The 25641-nt window shown below is 38.6% G+C and overlaps 1 protein-coding gene across 2 annotated transcripts in view; it reads right to left on the minus strand.

Annotated features, from left to right (window-relative positions):
• RNF128 (ring finger protein 128) overlaps positions 1–25641 on the minus strand; it is a 95067-nt gene that overhangs the window by 49704 nt on the left and 19722 nt on the right. Inside the window, exon 1 of one of the 2 annotated variants that reach the window (XM_033201496.1) lies at positions 12029–12775. The exons of the other annotated variant lie outside the window; for it this stretch is intronic. Coding sequence (XP_033057387.1) covers positions 12029–12512 — 484 coding nt within the window. The 5' untranslated portion in view covers positions 12513–12775. Of the gene's footprint in view, positions 1–12028; positions 12776–25641 lie in introns of those variants that run through there. 2 annotated transcript variants of the gene reach the window in all.

Below are 25641 nucleotides of genomic sequence, written 5' to 3' on the forward strand. Positions count from 1 at the left end.
GCCATAGAGGAGCAGCAAAAATAATGGCAGTTATGGTTTGTGCGAAGGGATGTAATTGATTTCACACCAGCCAGTTTGAGTCTTTCTTACATATCCTGCCCTTTTGCCAAATGAACTGGCGATGAAAGAATTTGATTGAAACACACCTATAAAAGTATTTTGGAATTGTGTTCAATATAGATTGCTCACGGTTCTACGAATGAAAACCTCACTCAATATAATCACATTTCTTTCTAGCTTTCATCCAAGTGACTGTTGAAATCTTCAAAGATAAGAGATGTATAGTTAGCCCTCCATATCCATGAGTTCTGCATCCATGGAGTCAACTAACCAAGGATCAAAAATATTTGGGAAAAAAAAGTGCCTGTACTGAACATGTACAGACTTTCTTTTCTTGTCATTATTCGCTAAGCAATGCATTTTAACAACTATTTACATAACATTTACATTGTATTATAAGTATTTTAGAGATGATTTAAAGCATATAGGAGGAGGTGCATAGGTTATATACAAATACTATGTATGCCATTTTGTGTTGGGGACTTGAGCATTTGTGGATTTTAGTATACGCGGGAGGTCTTGGAACTAATCCTCCACGGATACCAATGGACAACTGTACTTGAAAATCTATTGATGGCTAACTAAGCCACAAATCAAGTTAAGATACATTCTTAAGACTTTTAGGGACATTACAAATGCTCTTAAGATAAGTCAAAAACCCTAGAAGAAAACCTAGGTAGTACCATTCAGGACATAGGCATGGGCAAGGACTTCATGTCTAAGACACCAAAAGCAATGGCAACAAAAGCCAAAATTGACAAATGGGATCTAATTAAACTAAAGAGCTTCTGCACAGCAAAAGAAACTACCATCAGAGTGAACAGGCAACCTACAGAATGGGAGAAAATTTTTGCAATCTACTCATCTGACAAAGGGCTAATAACCAGAACTACAAAGAACTCAAACAAATATACAAGAAAAAAACAAACAACCCCATCAAAAAGTGGGCAAAGGATATGAACAGACATTTCTCAAAAGAAGACATTCATACAGCCAACAGACACATGAAAACATGCTCATCATCACTGGCCATCAGAGAAATGCAAATCAAAACCACAATGAGATACCATCTCACACCAGTTAGAATGGCAATCATTCAAAAGTCAGGAAACAACAGGTGCTGGAGAGGATGTGGAGAAATAGGAACACTTTTACACTGTTGGTGGGATTGTAAACTAGTTCAACCATTATGGAAAACAGTATGGCAATTCCTCAAGGATCTAGAACTAGAAGTACCATATGACCCAGCCATCCCATTACTGGGTATATACCCAAAGGATTATAAATCATGCTGCTATAAAGACACATGTACACATATGTTTATTGTGGCACTATTCACAATAGCAAAGACTTGGAATCAACCCAAATGTCCATCAGTGACAGACTGGATTAAGAAAATGTGGCACATATACACCATGGAATACTATGCAGCCATAAAAAAGGATGAGTTTGCGTCCTTTGTAGGGACATGGATGCAGCTGGGAACCATCATTCTTAGCAAACTATCTCAAGAACAGAAAACAAACACTGCATGTTCTCACTCATAGGTGGGAACTGAACAATGAGATCACTTGGACTCGGGAAGGGGAACATCACACACCAGGGCCTATCATGGGGAGGGGGGAGGGGGGAGGGATTGCATTGGAAGTTATACCTGATTTAAATGACGAGTTGATGGGTGCTGACGAGTTGATGGGTGCAGCACACCAACATGGCACAAGTATACATATGTAACAAACCTGCACATTATGCACATGTACCCTAGAACTTAAAGTATAATAATAAAATTTAAAAAAAAAGATAAGTCAACACCTGAGATCCTCAAAGATTAAGAAAACAAAACGTAGTCTTTAAGGTGAAGTACATGGAAAAAGTGAGACAGAACTTGGTCAACATGACAAAGAAACTGAATTAGAACTCCCTAAACCAGCATGGTTGGGAAGAATATAATAATCCATACTTGATGGGGCTATCATAATGAACAACCACAACAGAAACACTAATGGGTTATGTTTCAAAAGTTCATTTGTAAACCAGTTCTTTGGAAGTAGAGACAACGTATTTTCCCATAGTAATGTTGCTAACACTGGGTTCTCAAATTAGTCCAAAGATTATTGAGGACAAAAACTGCAAAGCAAATATAAATTATTATTTAACCCATATTTGTAATAAAGCTTTTCAGAAAACAGTATCACTGCAATATCTAAAGTAAAACAAACAAAAGCACATAAAATTTATCTTGAATACTGGTACATGAAGGAAATGCATATTTAATCAGGAGAATTATATGGTTAACGGGTGGTTTTTATAGAATTTATGGGAGTAAGTTATGGACACATTCAAGGTCATTAGATTTTGAGAGTACCAGTTTGCTATAATGTTTACTACTACATCAAAGAAGTGGAATTACATAGAAGGAAGCACAAACTTTTTGAAAAGGACAGAAGCTCTAAGAGGGGTGTGTATGTATGTGTAAGATTACCTAAGGTAAAATTAACCATGTTATGAAAGACAGAGGAAGAGGGTAGAAAAGTATGACACAAAATACATTCTAAGAGGAAAATAAGTGGTACCAAAGCAGCCTTTGAATTTGACTGTTTCTTGTATAAACCACCAACTAGTGGAATTTTATGTAGCAGAATAAAATCCCAAGGGAAATGCTCATTTTAAAACCAAGTAACTCAATTTAAATGAGCTTGTATGTTCTATCATTGATAAAGTGTAAAATAAGAATATCATGATTCCCTTCTGCCCTTAATCTAATACAATTTCCTCCTGTTTTCTAGAATGACAAAATCTATCATCATCAGATGATGTCAGTGTCTCATGGATGAAAATTACTAATATATTGAATTCTTCATACTAAGCTATTAGCACTAATCTTAACATTATTGAGTAGAATGGATACTGAAGGGGGCTAATGAGGGTAAGCAGGCCTCTTATGGGAAAAAAACCAAAAATACAAAGAAAGTCATGGAATGTGCATTTTTTTATGTATGTGTGTATGGGGGGTGGATTATAAAAAAGCTAGCGATACAATGGGTAAAGAGAAGAGAAAGATTCCATATTAAAATAAGAAAAGTCAGTCCTGAAAATTCTTTTAGTGGTCAAGGCACAGGAAGAAACCAGTGTTAACAATAAAAGGTAACACCAACTATCAAAAGGCCAAAGCAATTCTTAAATTCTCGTAATAGTTTATAAATCATTTCTATGATCAGATATGCTTTGTTCCTGTTGTCGCTATAGTCACATTAGTAATGCTTATCTATCAATAATTTTGGAGTATTTTGGGTTCTTTAAAATTACTAATTTTTCTGATTATAAAAGTAAAACATTTGTTATAAGAAAGTCAGAAAATATAGAAAAATAATAATGAAGAGAACAAACACTTTCTCCCACAATTTCACCAATAATATTAACATTATGGATGTATTTTCTTTTTAAAAGCTAAGATGCTTTAAGTTGCAGGCAATATTTAACTAAGCTATTGCAACATTTTGTCTGAAATGACAAGTTAACATCTAAAGAGAAACATATATCAACAATTGACTTCAAGGACTATCTTCTTTCAAAAGGTCAAAATGAATAGGGTTAACTCAAAATTACTGATTTGTACCTAACTTGGTCATTCAAATATTGAAAGCAAGTAATTCATGAACAGATTCTGGAGTTAACAACCTTCATCAAATACAGTTTCCCACAGGTCAGCATGAATCACCAAACTTTCCTTAAGAAAGAAATCAATACTGCACTAAGCCTAGGGGTAAATTCAAGCAGTAACTACATGCTATGATGCATAGAAGGACACACACACAGCTGAAAAAGGAAAGGACAGAACAGGAAATAACATAACAAAGAGCCCTTGTGTTCCACTTTGCCCATAGGGCTCCAAGGTAGTGGTGTACAGCAAAGTGTGGCAATTCTGAACAGGCTTAGTAACTGCATGGAAAGGTACATATACCCTGTGCTTGGTAATAACTCCCTACAGTATGTAGCTGAGAATCACCACCATAAAGTAACTCCAATGCAGTGAAGAGGAGACTATTTCTGTGGATGATTGGGTTCCTACCACATGCTGCAAGAGGTCATTCCCTCAGGAAACAAAGTTGATAATTGTGCTACATCAAAAATTCTTCATACTGGAGTGTGAGGTGCTCTTCTGGAGTTTGGTACTATTTTATTTCTCGAGCTGGGTGCTGGTTACACAGGTGTGCTCAGTTGTGAAATTTCGCTAAGCTATAAATCAATGATTTATGTACCTTTTTGGGATGTATATTATACTTCGATAAAAATACCTATGGTGCCTTATCAAGTAAACTTTGGGGCAAACCCCAACAATAGTTTATAGTTCAGCAGCCATCATTATAATAGAAAAGCTAATTAAAAGCAACAGGGGAAACCACGTGCAAACCTCAATTGTGAAGAAGACATAAAAAAACAAAAAAGAAAAAGGCATTACCTATGGGAATATTGGGGGAGAAAATGAACTGAAGCACAAATGGTGATCAAATCCTTAGAAATACCAAGGCCACAATAGGCAATGCATATGGGTTAGATCAGACCATGTTTATGGCTAGCAAGTATATTTCAATGTAAACTTCGGTGGAGCATATTTTTTATTTAAATGCCCCAATTCACAAGCCTCCCCATCTCCATTTTTGCACTTCCTTTCTGGTAGCTAAAGAAAGAGAGGCTCAATCCCCAACTCTCAGTCAATGACCACAACCTTCAACTACAAGAGGACCATCTTCTATTTCTAGATACATGAGAAATTCTTACAATAGAATGCAGTATACAAAAGTAGTATATATAGTATATAATTCTTTAAATAATGTATCTACATACAGAGCAAAATCATAAAATGACAAGCTGGGTGCGGTGGTTCACGCCTGTAATCCCAGCACTTTGGGAGGCTAAAGCAGGCAGATCACTTGAGGTCAGGAGTTAGAGATCAGCCTGGCCAAAATGGTGAAACCCCGTCTCTGCTAAAATTACAAAAATTAGCCGGGTGTGTTAGCACAGGTCTGTAATCCCAGCTACTCGAGAGGCTGAGGCACGAGAATCACTTGAACCTGGGAGGAGGAGGTTTCAGTGAGCTGAGATTGCACCACTGTACTCTCCAGCCTGGGTGACAAAGCGAGACTCTGTCCCAAAAAATAAAAAATAAATAATAATTTAAAAAAATGACTTAAAAACTCCCCAAAATGCTAAAACAGATTTGTATGTCTTTTTTTTCATTTTTTCTGTATTTTATTAATACTACATTAATATTTATAAAAAAACTGTTAAAAAAGTAGAATACAAAGTTATGCCTATGTACAGAAATCAAGATAAGAAGGAATATTAATGGTGTCATCTGTGTCGTAGAATTATGGATATTTTAGTTTTACACTTTTCTGTATTTTTCAAGTTTTCTATAACAGTTAATTTTATAATCAGAAAATTACTTAGAAAATGTCTTTAGTACTCTCCTCTCTTCTGTCCATTTAAGAGTGTGAACAGAATTAAAATGTGGCATTCTGTATTGAAAACACATATCTTCCAGGAACTGAGGGTGGAAAAGTTATTTATGTGCTTAGAAAACAATTCACTGATCAAGCTATACAGTCATTCCTCAGTATCCATGGGGGATTGGTTTCAGGACCTCCCAATGATACCAAAAGCCACAGATGCTCAATTTCCTTATATAAAATGGTTCAGTGTGTGCATATAACCAGTGCACATCTTCCTATATATTTTAAATCATCTCTAGATTATTTATAATACCTAATACAATGTAAATACTATATAAATAGTTGTTATACTATATCATTTAGGGGATAATGACAAGAAAATGAGGTCTATACATATTCAGTGTAGATACTTCTTTTCCCCCAAATATTGTTGATCTTCAGTTGGCTGAATCCATAGATGTGGTCACAGATACAGGGTGCTGACTCTATTTTCCTTTTTTTTAAAAAAAAGATTTTTACTTTATGAAATTTCACGTTCACCAACATGTTCAATGGAAGCATTTTAATTGGAGACATAAATAGAATGCTGGTGTAGTTTTTAAAAGATCAAAAAAAAAAAAAAAAACCGCACAGGGAAAGCTCAATATGAAAACTCATCTGTCATTATTTTCTTGTTACCTAGGGCATTTTGCCATTAAATACCCATAAAACCAGCCTAATCACCATAGAAGTTAGCCAGCAATCTTGAAGTATGTGTGCACTCTATTCCTGTATGCTCTTCTTCCTTCTACCAGATTCCACATTGCTTAAGAGGGCAGGGACTTTACCTTAATTATTTTGTATACTCAGGCAAGAAGCACAGTATCTATCAGACAGCAGACCTTTGATAAATGCTCAATGAATTGAATTCCAATCCACTAGATACTTTTCTAGTGAATCTTGTGACCCTTCTGGCATTAGAGTTCTTGGGTGTTTAAGACAATTCAGCAAGCATTTCTAAAGCATGTAGAGCACAAAGGTTTCTATAGGGATTACAAAGATTAACAAAACATTAAAATTATTATAATCCAGTAGAAGGTAAAATATGTAAACAAATAGCTTCCCGCAAAATGCAGAACGTACTATAAGAGAGGAAATGCTATTGAACAAAAAGAGATCACCACACTTTGTTTTGGATGTGGGCTGTGCTGGGAAGGGGAAAAGAAAGAATTAAGAAAAGCTTCAAAGATGAGGAGGCATTTGTGTTGTGTTTTGAAGGATGTGTAAATTTTTGAGCAGCAGAGCTAAGAAAAAAAGGTCTGTTGGCAATAGCAGAAGCAAAGGAATGTTAGTGGAAAAGAATAGAGAATGTTTAGGGACCAACATGAAAGAAGAGGCATATAAAGCTTTGAATGTAGTTTGGGATCAGATTACTAGGAGTTTTATATGCCATGCTGAGAAATGTAGTCTACAATTTATAAGTAATAGCATATATGTGATCAGAGCTGTGTCTGATGGCATGGAGGAAGAACTGCATACTAGGAAAAAACTACTGGAGGCAAGGAGACCAATCAAGAGGCTAAGTATTTTTTCCATGAGAAGACACTGGAACTGAAAGCAGGGTATTGAAAGTAAGGAAGAAGGAGACATATGTGAGAATGTTTAAAGTGCCAGAATCAACAGGATGTGGTAGCTATTTATTGGAGGAGGAGTACTAGGAATCTGGGATGCAAGTGAGAAAAAGTGTCAGATGCATGAATTAATAAAATAGTAATGAAACAAAAGAGAGGCAAGGAAGGAAGACACTACTTGGGATAGTTTTGAAGAACTAGTCAACAGTATCAAATACAGTCCTGCAGAGATACCAAGAAGGCTACATCTGAAAATGGCTTTGGGAATAGTATTTTACATTGGTTAATCATCACTGGCCAATCCCTTTTGAGCTTCTCTACCAAAAAAAAAAAAAAAAAAAAAAAAAAAAAAAGATTTATTTTCAAAGTCAACATTCTAGAAAAAATAGAATAAAACTTAAATATAAAACGGTTGAGAAGGGATTGGGTGGTGATTAAGTAGTACAAACATACTATTCCAAGGTCCTCTGTGAACAGAAAAAGATTGGTAGCAGGAGGGAGAAGCAGTTATTTGAGAAAAGTACAACAAACATAGGAGGACCAAAAGATATTTTTCCTGTTAAAATTCATTCTACCCTCCGTACCTCAGGGGATCAAATTAGAATTTCAGGTAATGTGGACTCTGAAGTACTCTAGACTGTTCATTTCCAATTATGCTCTACAAACACAGGATTCGACTTTCATTTTCTAAAGCATATTTACCTTAACTGTGATTAAAACATAATAGTAGCTTCCTATATGTCAGATACTGTGCTAAACACCTTATATGCATTATCTCATTGAATCCCAGCAACCTTAGGAGGCAAGTTTATTACTATGCCTGCCTTACACAGGAGAAAACTGAGACTTAGAGAAGTAAAATAACTGGCCTAAGATTTAAAAAACACTAAGTGGCAGAGCCCAACCTCTTAACTAATCTGTTCCACTATCTTTCAACAATGTACACAAGCAACTGTGTTATATATCAAACTGTATCCCATTGAAGACCCCCAAATCATTAATTAAACTGCTTGGTTCATTCACCTTTTTTTTTTTTACAGCCCTCAGGAATAATGCTTCTCCTGACACCCCTTTGCATATGTTTCAAGCTCTTGTAAACGTTTCATGAATTATGAAGGTTGTAGTTCTGCACCGGTCTTTCAATTAATTCATGCCTACAATGTTGACTCAAGGAAAATTGTACAAGCAAGTATACACACCTCTTCAACCTGTGGGTTGTGCTCAATTAGACACCAGACAAGGCTCGGGCCCATCTGCCTGGCGAAAGCAGAACAGTTTGTTGTGCCATAGTGAGAACATGCTTAACGTGTCTCGTGACAATCTTACATTTTAGATGGTTTTAATGCTTACTTTAAGATTTGGCCACTTCTTACCTGATTTTCATTTTTAAGATAAGAAATTTGAATAGTAATGTCCATCTGTGACAGACTGGATTAAGAAAATGTGGCACATATACACCATGGAATATTATGCAGCCATAAAAAAGGATGAGTTTGCATCCTTTGTAGGGACATGGATGCAGCTGGAAACCATCATTCTTAGCAAACTATCACAAGAACAGAAAACCAAACACCGCATGTTCTCACTCATAGGTGGGAACTGAACAATGACATCACTCGGACTCGGGAAGGGGAACATCACACATCGGGGCCTATCATGGGGAGGGGGGAGGGGGGAGGGATTGCATTGGGAGTTATACCTGATATAAATGATGAATTGATGGGTGCTGACGAGTTGATGAGTGCAGCACACCAACATGGCACAAGTATACATATGTAACAAACCTGCACGTTATGCACATGTACCCTAGAACTTAAAATATAATAAAAAGAAAAAAAAGAAAAAAAAGAAATTTGAATAGTAATTACACTTTGGAATAAAAACTTTCTCCTAATTTCCTTTCAGGTTTCTGCCCTGATTTGACTGAAATATATCCAGAGATTGCAAGCCAAACTGCCAATAAGCATCTGTCATTTGCAATTATTTATCTGTGTGAATCAAAATTTTCTGAATACTCTGCAAACAAAATACAGAAATAAACTGCATGAGTTGATGCTAGGCTACAATTAACTTTTGTAAAATTTTGGTATACATAAAAGTCTCATTTTCCTAATTGATTGCTCTTATACAGTGGAATTTCTTTCTCCTAAACAAAAATTTTAAAGCAACTGTTCTAAATCAGTTAGATGAGAGTATAGACACTCAGCACAAACTCTAACCAAGGGCAAATAATTCAAGTGCAATCCCCTATGACAGTGAGTGAAGAGAGATTTTGGAAACAAAGAAGATACAGAAGGCTTTTCTACATTTGGTGGCCCCTTTGTAATTCATAGCAATATACAATGAATTAATCCATACTTAAAATCTCAGTCCTATCTCTCTGCCACTATGATCCAAGATAAGTTTTTCACCAGAGATTAAAAGGAAACCCTAGGTTTACTCTGAGGAATGAGTAAAGCAAACAATATAACACTTTGCAAACAAATATTCAATAACACATGTGGATAATATGCAAAGTGATTTTCCACCTATATTGAAAAATAGTTTTTCCAGGAGTTCAAGGAGAAATGTGATTCCTTACCTCAAGTAATTTGCTAGTTTTGGCTAGTTAGCTTGATGGCAAACTTTGGTATAGCCTTTATCTCAGATAATATGTTTTTAAAGTATCAAAATGCTTTTCTGAATGTAGTGTAATTTAGTGATCAATATTTAGGGCTTTATTCCTATACGGTATCCTGAAACACAACAGCCATAATTAGATTCCCAGTGTATTCGTGTCTTCAAATCGACAGTTACACAATCATATATTTGTACATTAATTTTTTGCATTCTGTTAGCATTAACCTATTATAACATTCAGTGACTATTATCAGCTGGATAGTATATATATATATATATATATATTATCCTTAATAATCACAGCAACATAAATATTATCTCCATCTTACAGATGGTGTATCCAAGGCTCAGTAAAGTTAAATAATCCGACCAAGGACACAAAGTTATTGTGTGGTAAATCCAGAATTTTATTCCCAATCTTGACTAAAATGCCTGTGTTTTTCTTAGTATACCATATTGCCTCTCAATAAAGGATAAGTATTATGTATGTAGAGTGCCTGGCACATAGTGGGAGCTCAGCAAAAGTTAATTTTATTGTCTCCTAAAACTATCAGATAAATACCCTTAACAGAAGCAAAAGGAAAATTGTCTAAGTAGGACTCTGTAATTAAATACTCTTCAATTACAAATCATTCATACAAATGAATCTCATTAGAAGACAAAGTCAAATCCTTGCTATTAGACAGTCAACTGAAATATAAAGACTACAAACTTTATTACATCTTTATTATTGATTTTCAGTAACTTCTAAAAGCTACTAATTCATTCTAATCAATGAATTATCGGCCAAGAGAGATATAGTTTCTCCTTTAATCAATATAAAATCTAAAAATCATAGCATTTTAGATCTGAAAGTGATCTAGTTTTGTTTTGTTTTGGTACACGCTTCTAACTTGGCCGCCACTGCCTATACAACCATTTGACATGTGAGTAACTTGTACAAGGTTACAAAGTTGGTAGAGGCAAAGAAGGGGCTAAAAGAACTCAAATCTCCTGAGTCCCAATTCAGTGTTCTTTCCATTACGCCATCCAGCCACTCAATACAAGTGCTCTCTAGGCAGGTTCAGTCATAAGGTTTTAAGATAAACAGAAAATCTCCAGTAGTCAAATAAGAAGCTTCATCCTTCCAGTGACTCCCAGAAGGCTAATCCTATCAGCTAACCCTTACTGAGAGTGGATGATGTGCTTTACTGCACTAACTCTTTAAGGCATTATTTAATTTTATCCTCAAGGCAAACTTGTGGATAAGTTTTCTTATTATTCATTCTCATTTGACTGATGAGAGAACCCAGACTCTAAGACTTCAAATAAGTTGCCCAAGGTCACAGGACTAATAAGCAACAGAGTAGGAATTTAAACCAAGCTGTGACTTGAGGCCCAGCTCTTAAAAACTATGATACACTGCTATTACACGTGTCTCTTCCTTTTTCTCCATTTTTCCCCCTCTGTCCTTTAGGGTCTAGGATAACTATATACATAAGGTATGCATACTTAATCACAAATAGGGAGGTTTCTGGAAGGATAACCAAAGGGAGAAAAATAGTAACCCCACACCATTTCCAAGAATTCAGAACTACCTGGACTATTTTTTTCTCCAAAGTCTAGGCCTTTGCTATCCTCATGCAGAAACCTCTTCTTTTTCAAGAACGTTAGTCACCTGTTTTGCAACTCAATAACCTAAATCAGATTTTTCAGGAGCAAACAAAAGCAATGATACCAACAGTCACTTGGGACTTGAGACCACTGGGCAGAGAAGAACCCAAGAACTAAGCAAAGTTTCCACCAAAATTGCAATGAGGTTAACAGGGCACAGTAGCACAATCTAGTATTTGATACCCAGGAAACATGGAGAGAAAAACACGGAGAGGAGGGGAAAATCTGCTGCCAGTCTGAGGTTGTTAAACAGCAGAGTGAGGAAGAGATTTCCAGGTGATCTTCTCCTCGGTCATTTAAGACCCGATGCCCACCGCCACTTAATCCAAGGCTAGATACCCTTGTGAAAAACCAGGAAAAGGGAACGCAAAGAGCTCAAACAGTCCTTGATTTGCCAGCCTCTGCACCCGGTTTGTCTTACCCTTTTCCACCAGAGAGGCAAATGAAGGCTTTTTTCTGCCCAACCCCCAGGCCTGGTGAATTCGGGGAGGACCCTGCCCCACTCCGTGGGGACAGAAAGAGCACCCACTTTCCTTGGGAGCAAGGGGATAGGGCGAGGAGGGCAATGAAGAAAATAAGAGAAACTGGCCATAGCAGAGGTCTGGAGGGGTGCAATCTAGTAGATGCACTCACCCGGGTGAGACATGGGGATGACCTCATTGCGGGTCCCGGGGAAGTTAAAGATGACGGCTCCAGATGCCCCTCTCTCATAAGCCAGATGGATCTTGTCTGCGAAGGTGCAGCCCCCGCCGCGTTGGATGAGGGCCAACCAAGAGACTTGCACGGTGCTTCCCCAAACCGTGGGCACCGTGAAATTCGTGTGCGGGTTACAGGCGTTGAGCGCCCCGGGCCCGTCGGGCGGTACCAGGACCCCAGACACAGGCTCCAGCGGCGAGTCCTGGCCGTACACGCCCTCCTCGCTCAGCTCCCACACCGTACGGTTCACTCCGGTGTGCGGAACCCGCCAGGACACGTTGAGGTACGCGGTCCACACTGCTTCGGCCCCCCGGGAGCCGGGGGCCTGCGGACTCAGGGCCAGCAGGAAGCACCAAGCCAGCAATCTGGAAGAGCCGCAGACACCGCGGCAGGAGACCCCGGCCCTAGGCGGCGGCCCCATGGCGCGCGCGCTCCGCAGTTCCCTAGTGCCCCTGCCACGCGCCCTCCTAGCGCTTGGCAGGACCCTGGCCTTGAGCAGGTGCGCACCAGGTGGGGAAGGAATGGAGTGAGACTCGGGAGCTGCGAGCTAGGTCGGAGCCAGAAGGCACGTAGCGTCAGCACACAGGTTGCCGCAGATGCAGCTCCTCGGAGCTCCAGCGCTCTCCGCTACCGCGGCTGCAGCGTCGGGCTCTGGGGCTTTAGCGTGAAGCTCCGCCCAGTCGACTGGGGGTGGAGGTGGCTGGGAGGGAGGAAAGGACACTGCGGGATCCGCCTCTTAAAAGGGTAACAGGATGGAACGATGTAAGAATAGGATCTGAGGCTGTGTGGCCAGGTGTGTCGCGTCGTTTTATAAAAAACGGACAGGCGAGGAGCGATAAAGTCCGCAAACATAAAGCTTTCTAGTAGGATTCGAGTCGGTTTTGAATTGCAAGAATACATTTTTCCCTCCTATCATTTGCGTAAAGGACGTTTCGGGCTTACGGTGCCAGAATGTGAAAGTACAGTACTTCTAAAAAGCGCAGATCCAAAAGGTCTGAGTTGTAGTCAAGGGAATTTGGGTAGGGAAAGAATTTGAGTAGAATCAGGCTATTTACTGATCCTCTAGATGGGGGAAGGGCAGGAAAAGCGCGTTATTACCCTTTCTTACTGACTTCAAATGGCACCTTTCTCTTTCCCTGCTCCTAAGAAGCCTCATACATGGGTATTTCCTTACCGTTACCCTAGGTTTAATGCACCGCATCAGATGCCTCTTCTAAAAGTAATCTTAGTCCTCACAAAAGAATGACTGTTCTCACACACCTCAGAACCAAGCCTTTTTTCTGCATTTTTCACAAACCTGACTTACCCAAGCGGATATTCCTGCGCTATTCATAACCTTAACTACATAATCTTTCTCTATTTCCCACTAACTGAAAGGAGCCTGACTCGCCTAGGCGATTCACTCATGGCACTATTACATTATGATTTATCCTTGCTTAAGTATACAATTTTTGTCTACCCTGTCAACTATTACATTTACTGCGTGGTTAACAAATGAGCCTTGAATTAAGCTGAATTAATACACCTGGTGTCTGATAGTTATGAATAACTTTGGACCTTGGGGAACTTCCCTGTGCCTCACTCAGTTTCCTCATGGTCTGTAAAAGGGGGATAAGAATGGCACCTACCTCACAGAGTTTTCAGATGATTAAATGAGTTAATACATGTAATAAAGCACTTAGAACAATGCTTAGCAATGTATAAAAATTACATGTTAAATATTAAAATTGTTAAACAGGCTCAGGGACACAATTCTAAAATAATATTAAAGTTGTTAATTTGAGGTAATATCAGATAAAATGATGTTCAAGATGTTCAGTTTTAGCCACTTTTTCGGTTCAAAGAAATACAATCTACTTTATGCAGCTCAACACTTGTTAAATTTCTGATCAATTACTCCCCTCAATCCCTGGCCCAGCGTTTACTTAATCAATGTTATTTCCAAAGATTAAGCATGGAACAATTCTGTACTTGATACTCTTATGGCTTGAGAGAAACCTAGAGGAAAATTAACATCATATACCAAACAACACCTAGAACATAAATAAATGGGCGATTTTGTGAAACATATACTCTGGGTATTGAAAGGCACTTTAGAGGTCAAAGTGGGTATATGAGACCAATAGCATGGTACCCCCAAATACTGATTGTAATCTCTGAGATGAAAATTACCTATGGGAAAAGTGGGTAGGACCAACCACCTCTAAGAAATGGTACAATTCCAGAAATTGTCTGATTTTGCTGGTGAAGAGCATTCAAAATTCAATCAATATTACCTGAATGACCGTCAACTATATTGTACTTTGAAGAGACAACGTGTTCAAAAGAAAGAAGGTATTTTATAGCTACAAAAATGAAGTTCAGAGAGACATTTATTAATGTTTATCCATTCATTATTTTCTCAAATATTTGTTGTACATCTGCCATAAGCCATGGGCTGAGCATTTTGGTATAAAATCAAATAAGACATCAACTCGCCTATCAAGAAGCTCATAAATTAGTTTTGATGAGAAGGACAAGTAAGATGATAAGTGCAGTATAGAGTGATATATGTATATAGTGTAAACACTATGATGGAGATAGGACAGGGTAGTAGTGGATAACAGAGAAGCACCTAACCCAGACTGGGAAGTAAGGAAAAGCTTCCCAGAGGAGGTTACCCCTGGGCTGAGTTTGAGAGGGTTAACTTTTCTAGGCAGAAAACAACACAAGGAAAGGCATTGAAATATGAAAAAGAAATGTTAGGAAGCTGCAATTACTATAGGCCCAGTAAATGCAAAATGGTTGGAGCCTAAAGTAACAGAGGGACGGTGGTAAACAGATCGTGTTGGAGAGGTACATAAGGGTCAGTTCTTGAGAGTCCTTTGGGTAAAGCTAGGGAGTTTAGACTTTATCCAAAAACAAGGAGTAATATAATTAGGGTTTAATCAGGGAGTGATAGAATCAGATCTGAAGTTTAGAGATCCTTCTCTGTTAATAATAGGTTGGAGGGAATAAGAATAGCAGCAGGGAGCCCATACAGAAGATGGTTGGCAGTGCTACAGGTGAGAGATGAAGGTGGCTTGGATAGACAGGTAGTGGACATGAAGAGAAGTGGGCAGAATGGGAATGTTCTTTGGAGGTAGAATCAACAGGACTTGGGGGGTGAAAGAGAAGGAGGAGTTAGAAATTACTCTGAGATTTTTGACTTGGAAGACTAGATGACATTCAATCAGGGAATATAGGAGGAGGTTTTTAAATGTATAGAATGGGTAGAAGGAGAGATGAATTCACTTTAGATGTGTTGATTTTGAGGTGCCTATGATGTAACCAGGTAGAACTGCGTGATAGGCAGTTGAGTTTCTGATTACTGAGCACCTGCTAAGTGCAAAGCATGGGAGAGACAGGGGTGTACAGAGACAAAAGAAACAGTCCTTGCCCTCAATGAGCTCATGGTCTAGTGAGACAGTCAGAGAGATAATCAATAACAGTACAGGGTAATACATGTTATGACAGAGAAAAGTATAAGGTGCTAGGGCAACACGGGTGTGACTGAGTCTTTAAGTACAAATGGAGTGACCCAAGCAAAGAGAGTAAGGATTTTCAGGCATAGGTAAGAGTGTATTATATGAGAACTCCAAAGAACATTCAGGGAACTAGCATTCAGTAGTTTGGTATGGTTGGGATGTAAAGTTGCAAGGGGGAGCCAAGGGAAGTGAAGCTAGTCAAGTAAGTTGTGCCAGAACATGAAAAGTTTAGAAAATTACATATATATATATATATATATTTTTTTTTTTTTTGAGACGGAGTTTTGCTCTTGTTGCCCAGGCTGGAGTGCAATGGCATGATCTTGGCTCACTGCAACCTCTGCCTCCCAGGTTTAAGCGATTCTCCTGCTTCAGCCTCCCAAGTAGCTGGGATTACAGGTGTGTGCCACCAAGCCCAGCTAATTTTTGTATTTTTAGTAGAGACAGGGTTTCACCATGTTGGCCAGGCTGGTCTCAAATTCCTGACCTCGTGATCCTCCTGCCTCGACCTCCCAAAGTCCTGGGATTACAGGTGTGAGCCACTGGCCTGGCCAGAAAATTATATTAAAGGGTATGGACTCAATATGTATGCACATGTGTATACACATACATAAAGCAAATATGGCAAGATGACAACAAGTGATAAATCTAGATGGTGGGTATATGGGTGCTCATTGTACTTTTTTTCCCCAACTTTTCTTATACAGTATTTTAAACATTTTGTAATAATAAGTTTAAAGTTGTGAATTTCTATTGAAGTCAATGGAGCAAATGAATGGTGTGATCAGATTTGAACTTAAAGAGATCATATGGATTGTATGAGGACAAGACTGATGAAAAAGAGACTAGTGAGGAGGCCAATATCTCCAGAACTATTCTGGAGTTCTAGACAATTGTGCAATGGAGGTATCAGACTACCATAGCTTGATAATGTGAGTCATTAAAATCATCCTATGAATGCCCCTTGCTCTGAGTTCATCCTCACCAAGCAACCCTACTTATTATCAGTTAGCTCCTCATGTAAATATGCCTACCGGGAGATAATGCACTAATTAGCAAACACTGGTATCTGGTCCACTTGGAAGTTGTACTTCTCATTATAAATTAATCCATTGGTATTCTGGCTTATATATTGGTCTCTTGTGAATTTGGTTAAGTGTGAGTCAGTCCCCAGGAACCCAGTCTCTGGTTATATTACCAATCAAATTTCAAGGCTTACAAAGCTAAGAACCAGATTGTAGATCATGACTGCAACAAAACCCTTCCACTCTACGGAGACTTGCCTGGGTAACCCACTGGCTTTCCCCATCCATATTCCTCTATTTCACTGTGAGTTATTTTCTAACTATAACAGTGCCTTGCTACCAAGAGTGAGGTCTGTTGATCAGGAGCATCAGCATCATCAGGGAGCTGGTTAGAAATGTAGAATCACAGGTTCCACCCAGACTAACTCGGAATCTGTCTTTGAACATGATCCTCAGGGGATCTGCATGTACATATGTTTGAAGAGCCCTAGGGTAGACTAGAGTATTCCTGACAGGTAGCTAGCATCCAGCATCTGCTTGAGCACTCCCACTGTCAGAGCTCACTACCTCACAAAGCATCCCATCCAGAGTAAGACTATACTTTTCTTGCTGGGAAGTTAACATAAGTATGGTTTGACCCTGTTTCAGTCCTTCTTCTTCTTTCCACCCTCCCCTTCCAAACCCAGGCCCCCAGAGTTTCCATGCTACTACATGGCCATATCACTACTCCACCAGGGCCTTTGCTCTGAGCAGTCCCCCTATACCAGACTTCACCTTATATCTGACAAACCAAATTTACTAGTCCCAAATATATTCCCTTGGAGTCCTACTCTCCCTAAGACTAATAACAGCTACTGTTCATTGAGCATTTACTATATGTTTTATATGCATTATCTCATTTAATCCTCCCAAGTATCACAGAAGGGAAAACTGGCCCAGAGAGAATTACAGCAACCTGCCAAAACGCATATAGCTAGGAACAGAAGAAGGATTCCAATGCTGTTCTGACTCAAGCATTAATAGCTGATAATGAGTTAACTATTTTCCCTCTGGAGAACGCCATTTGGATGTTGCTTTATACCAAAAAGAGAAAGTTGAAGTGAAATATCTCTTGTATGCGTTTCAGGCACTGTGACCATTAAGGAAGATATATATGGTCCAGGAGCCTTTTTGAATTCTTCAAATCCTACCACAAAGGCCTACCCTGCCAAATATTTGTATCAGCAATACTAAACTGAAAGCTGCCCTGAGCACTTCACTATCTAATGATGAACTGATAAGCAGAGCAGCATCCTGCAGGAGCAACAGTAGGGAACCATTGTGGCAGATTTAGTTTCCCATCACACTGTCTCTATAGAGATGTTGAGGTGGACGATAGTGTTCAGGCTTTAATATGTTTGCAAGAAATGAGACATTACATCTGGCTTCTCACCATTAAATGAATGGGAAAGCACAACTTGGGACAAATAGTATCCTGGCATCTAAGTGATGCTGGATACACAGCTCGACAACATAGGTAAAGAGAATATGTAGACAAGGGATGACAATAAATCTCCACTCCAGGCAGCTGCTCTATGATAGCAAGAAAATGGTGGGTGTATGGAGAGAAGCAGCAGCCAACAAAACAAAATGAAAAGCCAAAGCATGATGCCAACAGCATACTTCCAAATAACATAATGTCACTTGCAAATGAAGACTAAGCCTCAGTCAGCTCAAGTTAGTATATAGCCATTAGGAAACAGGGGATTTTTTTTAAAGCAAAGCTTTCATGCACCCAAAGAAAGGACAGAATTACAGAGAGTGGCTTTACAAACAGTAGATACGCTATATCTAAAACTAAGAACAATCTTTTCATATCCATAACTTCAAAAACTATCATTGAGATCCTACTATGGGCCAAGTACTTTACATATATTAATGATATCATTTGATTTTCACAACAGGCAATGATATCCTATTATAATTTACATTTTTTTCAGATGAGGAAAATAAGACTCAGAAAAATGAAGTATCTTGCTGAAGGTCACACGGCTGGTAGGTGGTGGAGTTGGAATTCACACGGGTATATATGACTCCAAATTCCATGCTGTTTTCATTCTGCTGTACTACCTCTACACATACATAGGGAGAATATTATTACAAGGTGGAAAAAATGGGTGTTCGTCAGCCACACATTTTACCATGCTAAGAACCCCCTCACCAGAATCCTGCTGAGCAGCCCCAGAAATCCTAGATAACAGAGATTATGAGGCCGGGTGTGGTGGCTCATGCCTGTAATCCCAGCATTTTGAGAGGCTGAGGCAGGAGAGTTGCTTGAGTCCAGGAGTTTGAGACCAACCTGGGCAACACAGTGAGACCCTGTCTCTACAAAAAATAAAAAAAAAAATATTTTTAAATAAGAAAGAAATAAATTGTGTTGGTGGAGGGCATTGCAGAAAACCTGAGCTAAATTGTATGCACTTGATTACTACTGAGAGATCAAATTAGCTATCTTGAGTTTAGGGAGGTGATTGAGAGGATCACAGATTGCTGAGAAGGAGAGAGACAAAGAGTAGGGAAGGTCCCAAGGTGTGGGGGCAAGTTGAGCAAGGGAGGTGCTGGAAGGAACTATGGAGATGAGTGATCTTTACTCCCCATTCTGGTATTGGGCAAACCTACTTGGGAAACATCTCATCTCATGCAGTCTCCTATCTTTCCTTTTCAGGTTTCCAATAAGGTGAAGATTCTAAAAGAATTAAACCTGTGACCACAAGAGAATTTCTGTATATCTTATTAAAGAAAGAAAAACAATTATTTGGGGAAAATGGGAGAGGAAAATGTTTTTAATGAACTATGCCCTGCAAATATGACCATGTATTTGAGGTTCATTTCCAATCCCTTCATCAGATCCAGTATGACACTTAGTATACTACATCCACAGAATCCCCCCCATTCTAGTCTCTGTTCCTATTTTTAACTCTGCTGTTGACTGGTTATGTGACATTGAGGGAGTCTCTGTTTCTTCTTCCTCAACGAAAATAGCAATACTACTGACAAAAAATTGAACAGATATATTTTGAATCACTTAATATTCCTTTAGATGAAAGCCTAACAAATCAGATAGCATATCTAAAACAAATATCTGTGATCTTGCCATTGCTTAGGACAAATGAGAGAACAGCTGTAGAAGAAAGTGGACCTCTCAGGCATGGATAAAATCAGCTTGGTAAATTAGGGAGAAATTAAGTTATTAAAAGTGTCCATGGCCAGGTGCAATGGCTCACGCCTGTAATCCCAGTGCTTTGGCAGACTGAGGCAAGTGGATCACCTGAGATCAGGAGTTGGAGACCAGCCTGGCCAACATGGCAAAACCCCATTTCTACTAAAAATACAAAAATTAGCTGGGTATGGTGGAGCACACCTGTAATCCCAGGTACTCAAGAGGCTGAGACAGGAGAATCGCTTGAACCCAGGGGATGGAGGTTGAAGTGAGTTGAGATCATGCCACTGCACTCCAGCCAGGGCAACAGAGAGACTATGTTTCAAAACAAAACAAAACAAAACAAAACAAAATGCCCATGGGCAGTAATTTTTTTTAATCTACAGGCAATGGGATTCTTTTCTGATAGAAACCTAATTTGATAATTTCTAGTAAGGCTGGGTTCTCCTGAAAAAACAATTTATGAATAAATGTCCTTCTATTATATGTAATCATAATCACGTATTAAGCTAAGACTTACCCGTTAGAAGTTAAAGTCTTCATGAGTGTGGGCAAAGGCCGCCTTTGTTTCCAAGGGGCAAAGTCACAAATTTACAGCTGCCAACTATATGCATTAGGATTAGTGGCAGCTGCCCAGGACTCAAACTTGATCAATAACTCGGAGTAAACAAGTATCTGGCAATAAGTGACCAGGTGCTAGCACGTAGTTGGGACAACTGAAATTGGCTGCCTTGCCACTCATGATTCACACAGTAATTAAGTTCTGTCACACCAGAATTAGACAAGTGTTATGGTTATGTTGGTAGCAGGAAACAGGCAAGAAACAAGCAGGCCTTCAACAATAAGGTATTTTATGGCTACAAAAATGACTTCGGTTTTGACTTCACCACAAATCATGCAGTATAAAGTACAAGAACTTTAATGGGGAAAAATACTAACGGGAACATCAAAAGGAAAAAAAAAAATGTCCAGATGCATTGAATCAGAGCACACCCTGGCATCTATAAAATCACATTACCCTTAGCCGACAGTCTTCCAATTAGCTGGGGGGTGGAGGGAGGTACATTTTTTCTAAGCTGTCTCTGTGCAACTTTGGGTGCAGATAACATCAAAATATTTTATCTTCTTCATAGTAAATTAGTTCAAACACAGAAATCTGTGACTGCTGAGTATTCTGAATGTTGTCAAATCTAGAGCCACAGAAAGTCTTTTATCAGAGGCAATGAAGTGGCTCAGCAACGTTTGCTTTTTGAGAGGAGAAAAAGGGGGAAGAAATTGAAACCCTGAAGCTCTTGTTTGTTTGAAGAAGAGGCTCATTAAGTTTATCTTCAATGATCCCACTAGTTCGCTAAATGTCTTAGTTTTCTTAGGTGATGATGGAGGTATTTAGAGACCTGATGAGAGCATATGTTTGGCCTCTGTACGGTGTTTAGGGCATATCTCCCTCCTGGTTTTAGGGCCTTCTATTGATTAGATTTAAAACAGAATAAAAACTCTTCAGTACACACATTCCAGTAAGCAGGCTAACATGTCAGTGCTTTCAATATGCCCCATGTATGGCATTTTAGGCAGAGGTTTCCAAGTTATAAGACAGAGGCAATAATCAATTGCTTAAGAGCAGTCTACTAAAGAGTAGATTTATACTGCCTGCTATCGTCCTGTTTGCAACAGAATCTTACCCTTGTCACTCATTGCAAGTTGTAATAGGCAGCAGTGAATAAGCAAAGAACAGACTTTCAATAAAACAGTATTGCTAGGGAAAAATGTGCTAGACTAATCCCACTTAATCTCTACATTAAGTATACAAATTAAGGAATAAAACATTTTTATCAACCTTAACCCCCTGGGATTTCTAACATAAAATTGTAAGCAATAACTATCATTGGGCATAGAGGAATTACAATTTTCTATTTTGGAGTTTCAGTGACTTAAAATAAAATTCATCCACTCTATTCATTAGAAAAAACATTTTTAGAGCTTCTGCTGTCTACAAAGTCCTACTAATTTGCTGGAGAAGATAAAAAGATGAATGTGACTAGGTCCCCCCATTAAAGATCTCAGTTTACTGGGAGTAAACTGTATCAAGAAAAGATCTGTGGGTCCTCTCTTTGTTTTTACTTAAACGTATATAGATTATCAGCAATAATAAGCGTTAATTGAAAGCGCAGTCTGATCTCAATTGTCTACTACTGGAGAAGAGAAGTGATATTAATTTTTTTAGACTATTGTAAATAGCCTTTTAATTGATTTTAGTCTCTTCCCTATTCCAAATCATCCTTCATATTATAGCCAGATTATACTTTCTAAAACCTAGGTATGATTATGTCACTTTTCATTGCATATTGAATAAAATATAAATTTCTTTTTCTTTTTCTTTTTATTTTTTTTTGAGACAGAGTCTCACTCTGTTGCCGAGGCTGGAGTGCAGTGACGCGATCTCGGCTCACTGCAAGCTCCACCTCCTGGGTTCACACCATTCTCCTGTCTCAGCCTACCTAGTAGCTGGAACTACAGGCACCTGCCACCATGCCCGGCTAATTTTTGTATTTTTAGTAGAGATGGGGTTTCACGGTGTTAGTCAGGATGGTCTCGATCTCCTGACCTCGTGATCTGCCCGCCTCGGCCTCCCAAAGTGCTGGAATTACAGGCGTGAGCCACCATGCCCGGTAATATACAAATTTCTTAACTTGGAATTCTAGACCTTCAACAATCTAAGTCAATCTGACCACTTCCTCCTTTACCTCTTCACTGTATTTTACACATACTTACAATATATATAGCATCTTTCATACTATATTGCATTTATTTGCTTACATGCCTATCTCCTTCATTAGAGACAGTTTCTTGAGAGAAGGGACCATGTATCTTCTTTGTAGCCACAGATCTTACTCCGGCACATCACTTGAAGAGCAAGTAAATGATTGGCAAGAATTTGAGGGCAGGCTATCTAATTTGCTGCCTAGCTGGTATGATTTTTTCCTAACATTTTTGTTAAGGTATAATTTACATAGAGTAAAATTCACCCTTTATAGTATATGTTTATATAAGTTTTTACAAATATATACAGTCATTTAACTGCTACCACCACAATCAAGATATGGAACGGTTTCATTACCACAAAAACTCCCTCATGCTATGCCTTTATAGTCAAAATCCCCTCCCACTTTTAATCCCTGGTAACTACTCACTTGTTTTCTTTCCCTGTGGTTTTTGCCTTTTCTGGATTGTCATATACACGTAGCCTTTTATGTCTGACTTCTTTCACTTAGCAAAATGCAGTTGAGATTCATCCATGTTATTGCATTGGCGTGGCATTTAAACAAAAGAGTGATCAGAGAGATAAGTGCTGTGAGGAAGTACAAAGTCTTGTGCTAGAATAGAGGCAGGAATGTTTGCTTCTGACTCAAGGAAGTAGGGGCTGTTTCATGAAGAATGTAACATCTGAGCAGGGCCTTGAGGGATAGGTGGGATAGGATTTTGATAGACACAAATGGTGAGGGAAGGTATTTCAGTAAAGGATATAGCGGTAACAAAAGCTCAGAGTCAGGACAGAGCAGAGCAGATTTGGAAAACAGTATTTTCATTTGGTTAGAGTACAAGAGTAGTAGTGGGAGATTGTGCAGAAAAGGTAGGTTAGGGCTTTGTTGACCTTGAATGACATATTTTGGAGTTGGTCTTGATTCAGTGGGCAGTGGACTGTCATTGTAGGCTTTTTATTCAATCTCTTTTATGAGGAGAAGAGTAGGTTAGCCTGCAGGTAATTCTGTTGCCCTGCCTGAACTGTAGTAGACAGCTCTCTGTCCAGGTGAGTATACAACTTGGACTCCTAAAACAAGGCAACAAACTGCATCTAAATATATCCAAAGCATACCAAGGACAAAAAATATCTGCACTACAGATACTTGCTAGAAAATGTGTTCATGAAATTATTGAATCCGATACCTATCAAAAACTCTCTTTTAGCTCCAGTTGTATTCTCTCAATTCTGTCTACAGTCAAGGTATCAGAAAGGCAAGTGTTGTTCCTGGATCCTATTTTCCTAGTCTAAAAACATCTTCACTGGGGTAAGTAAGAGTTAATGTTAGGGCATCTGTCTTAGCAGATAGCCAATTAAAAAAATCCCCATTGAACAGCATTTCATTCTTTTGTAAAACCATATTATCCACTGATTACTTGAATTCCCATGTAAAAAGAACTTTTTCCTATTTTGGATGCTTGTGTCTGATTATAAAAGACATGAATAAACATTTCACCAAAGAGGAAATACAAATGGAAAATAAGCATATGAAAAGATGTTAAAGATGTTAAATGTCATTAGCCATTAGGGAAATGCAAATTAAAATCACAATGTGATATCACTGCATACCTACCAGAAAGGCTAAAATTAAAAAAATAAATGTGTCTACACCAAATGTTGTCAAGGATGTGGAGAAACTGGATCATACATACATTTTTTTTTTGGTGGGAATGTGAAATGGCATGGCCAATCTGGAAAACAGTCTGGCAGTTTCTTATAAAACTAACATCCAACTTACCAATTTCAGTCATGGACTTTTATCTCAGAAAAATGAAAAATTACATTCACAAAAACCCGTTCACAAATTTTTACAGCAGCTTCATTCATAATTGCCAAATCTTGGAAACAACCCAAATATCCTTCAGTGAGTGAATGGTAAAACAAACTGTGGTACATCTACACCATGGAATATCACTCAGCAATAGAAAGAAAGGAGCTATTAATATATGCAACAATCTGGATGAATCTCCCAAGAATTATACTGAATGAAAAAAAGCCAATCCCAAAAAGTTTACGTACAATAAAATTCAATTTATACAACATTTTTTGACATGATAAAATTATATTAATAGCAGATTAGTGGTTGCCCAGAGTTAATAAGGGGTTATGGGGTGGAGGTCCTTTTGGCTATAAAGGGACAATACGAGGGAGCTCTGTTGCAATGGAATTGTTCTAAATCTTAACTGTGGTGATAGTCACATGAACCTACACATGTGATAAAATTGTGTAGAACATGCATATAATTGCATGTAAAACTAGTGAAATTCGAATAAGGTGGGTGGATTGTATCAACTTCAATTTCCTGGTTGTGATATCGTACTATTGTTATACAAGGTGATACCACTGGGGGAAACTAGGTAAAGGGATGAAAGGTATACAGGATCTATTTCTTACAACTGCATGTAAATCTACATTTTAAAAAATAAAAAGCTTTTTTTTTTTTTTTTAAAAAGAGGAATACATGTTGATTGTAGAATTGTATAATGCATTGTTTGAATTCAACTTTAGGAATTATTAGTTTTGTTGAAGATTTTGCATATTTTCTTAAAACATAAAAAAAAAAATCACCGTGTTTCTAGTTTTAACTTTGTGTCAGGAAACATGAAGCCCATATTGCTTCTGCTATAGCAGTTTTTTTTTTTTTTTTTGAGATATAGTCTCACTCTGTCGCCCAGGCTGAAGTGCAGTGGTGCGATCTCGGCTCACTGCAGGCTCCGCCTCCTGGGTTCACGCCATTCTCCTGCGTCAGCCTCCCTAGTAGCTGGGACTACAGGTGCCTGCCACCACGCCCGGCTAATTTTTTGTATTTTTAGTAGAGACGGGGTTTCACCGTGTTAGCCAGGATGGTCTCGATCTCCTGACCTCGTGATCCATCTGCCTCGGCCTCCCAAAGTGCTGGGATTACAGGCGTGAGCCACTGCGCCTCACCCTGCTATAGTAGTTCTTAACCTTTCTGAGATCAGAGTTACCTCTGAAAATTTGATGAAACCTAGGTACAAAGTAAATCAACACACACAATTTTG

Source organism: Trachypithecus francoisi, unplaced genomic scaffold (genome assembly GCF_009764315.1).
Source record: "Trachypithecus francoisi isolate TF-2019V2 unplaced genomic scaffold, Tfra_2.0 Lachesis_group6, whole genome shotgun sequence".
Lineage (NCBI taxonomy): Eukaryota > Metazoa > Chordata > Mammalia > Primates > Cercopithecidae > Trachypithecus > Trachypithecus francoisi.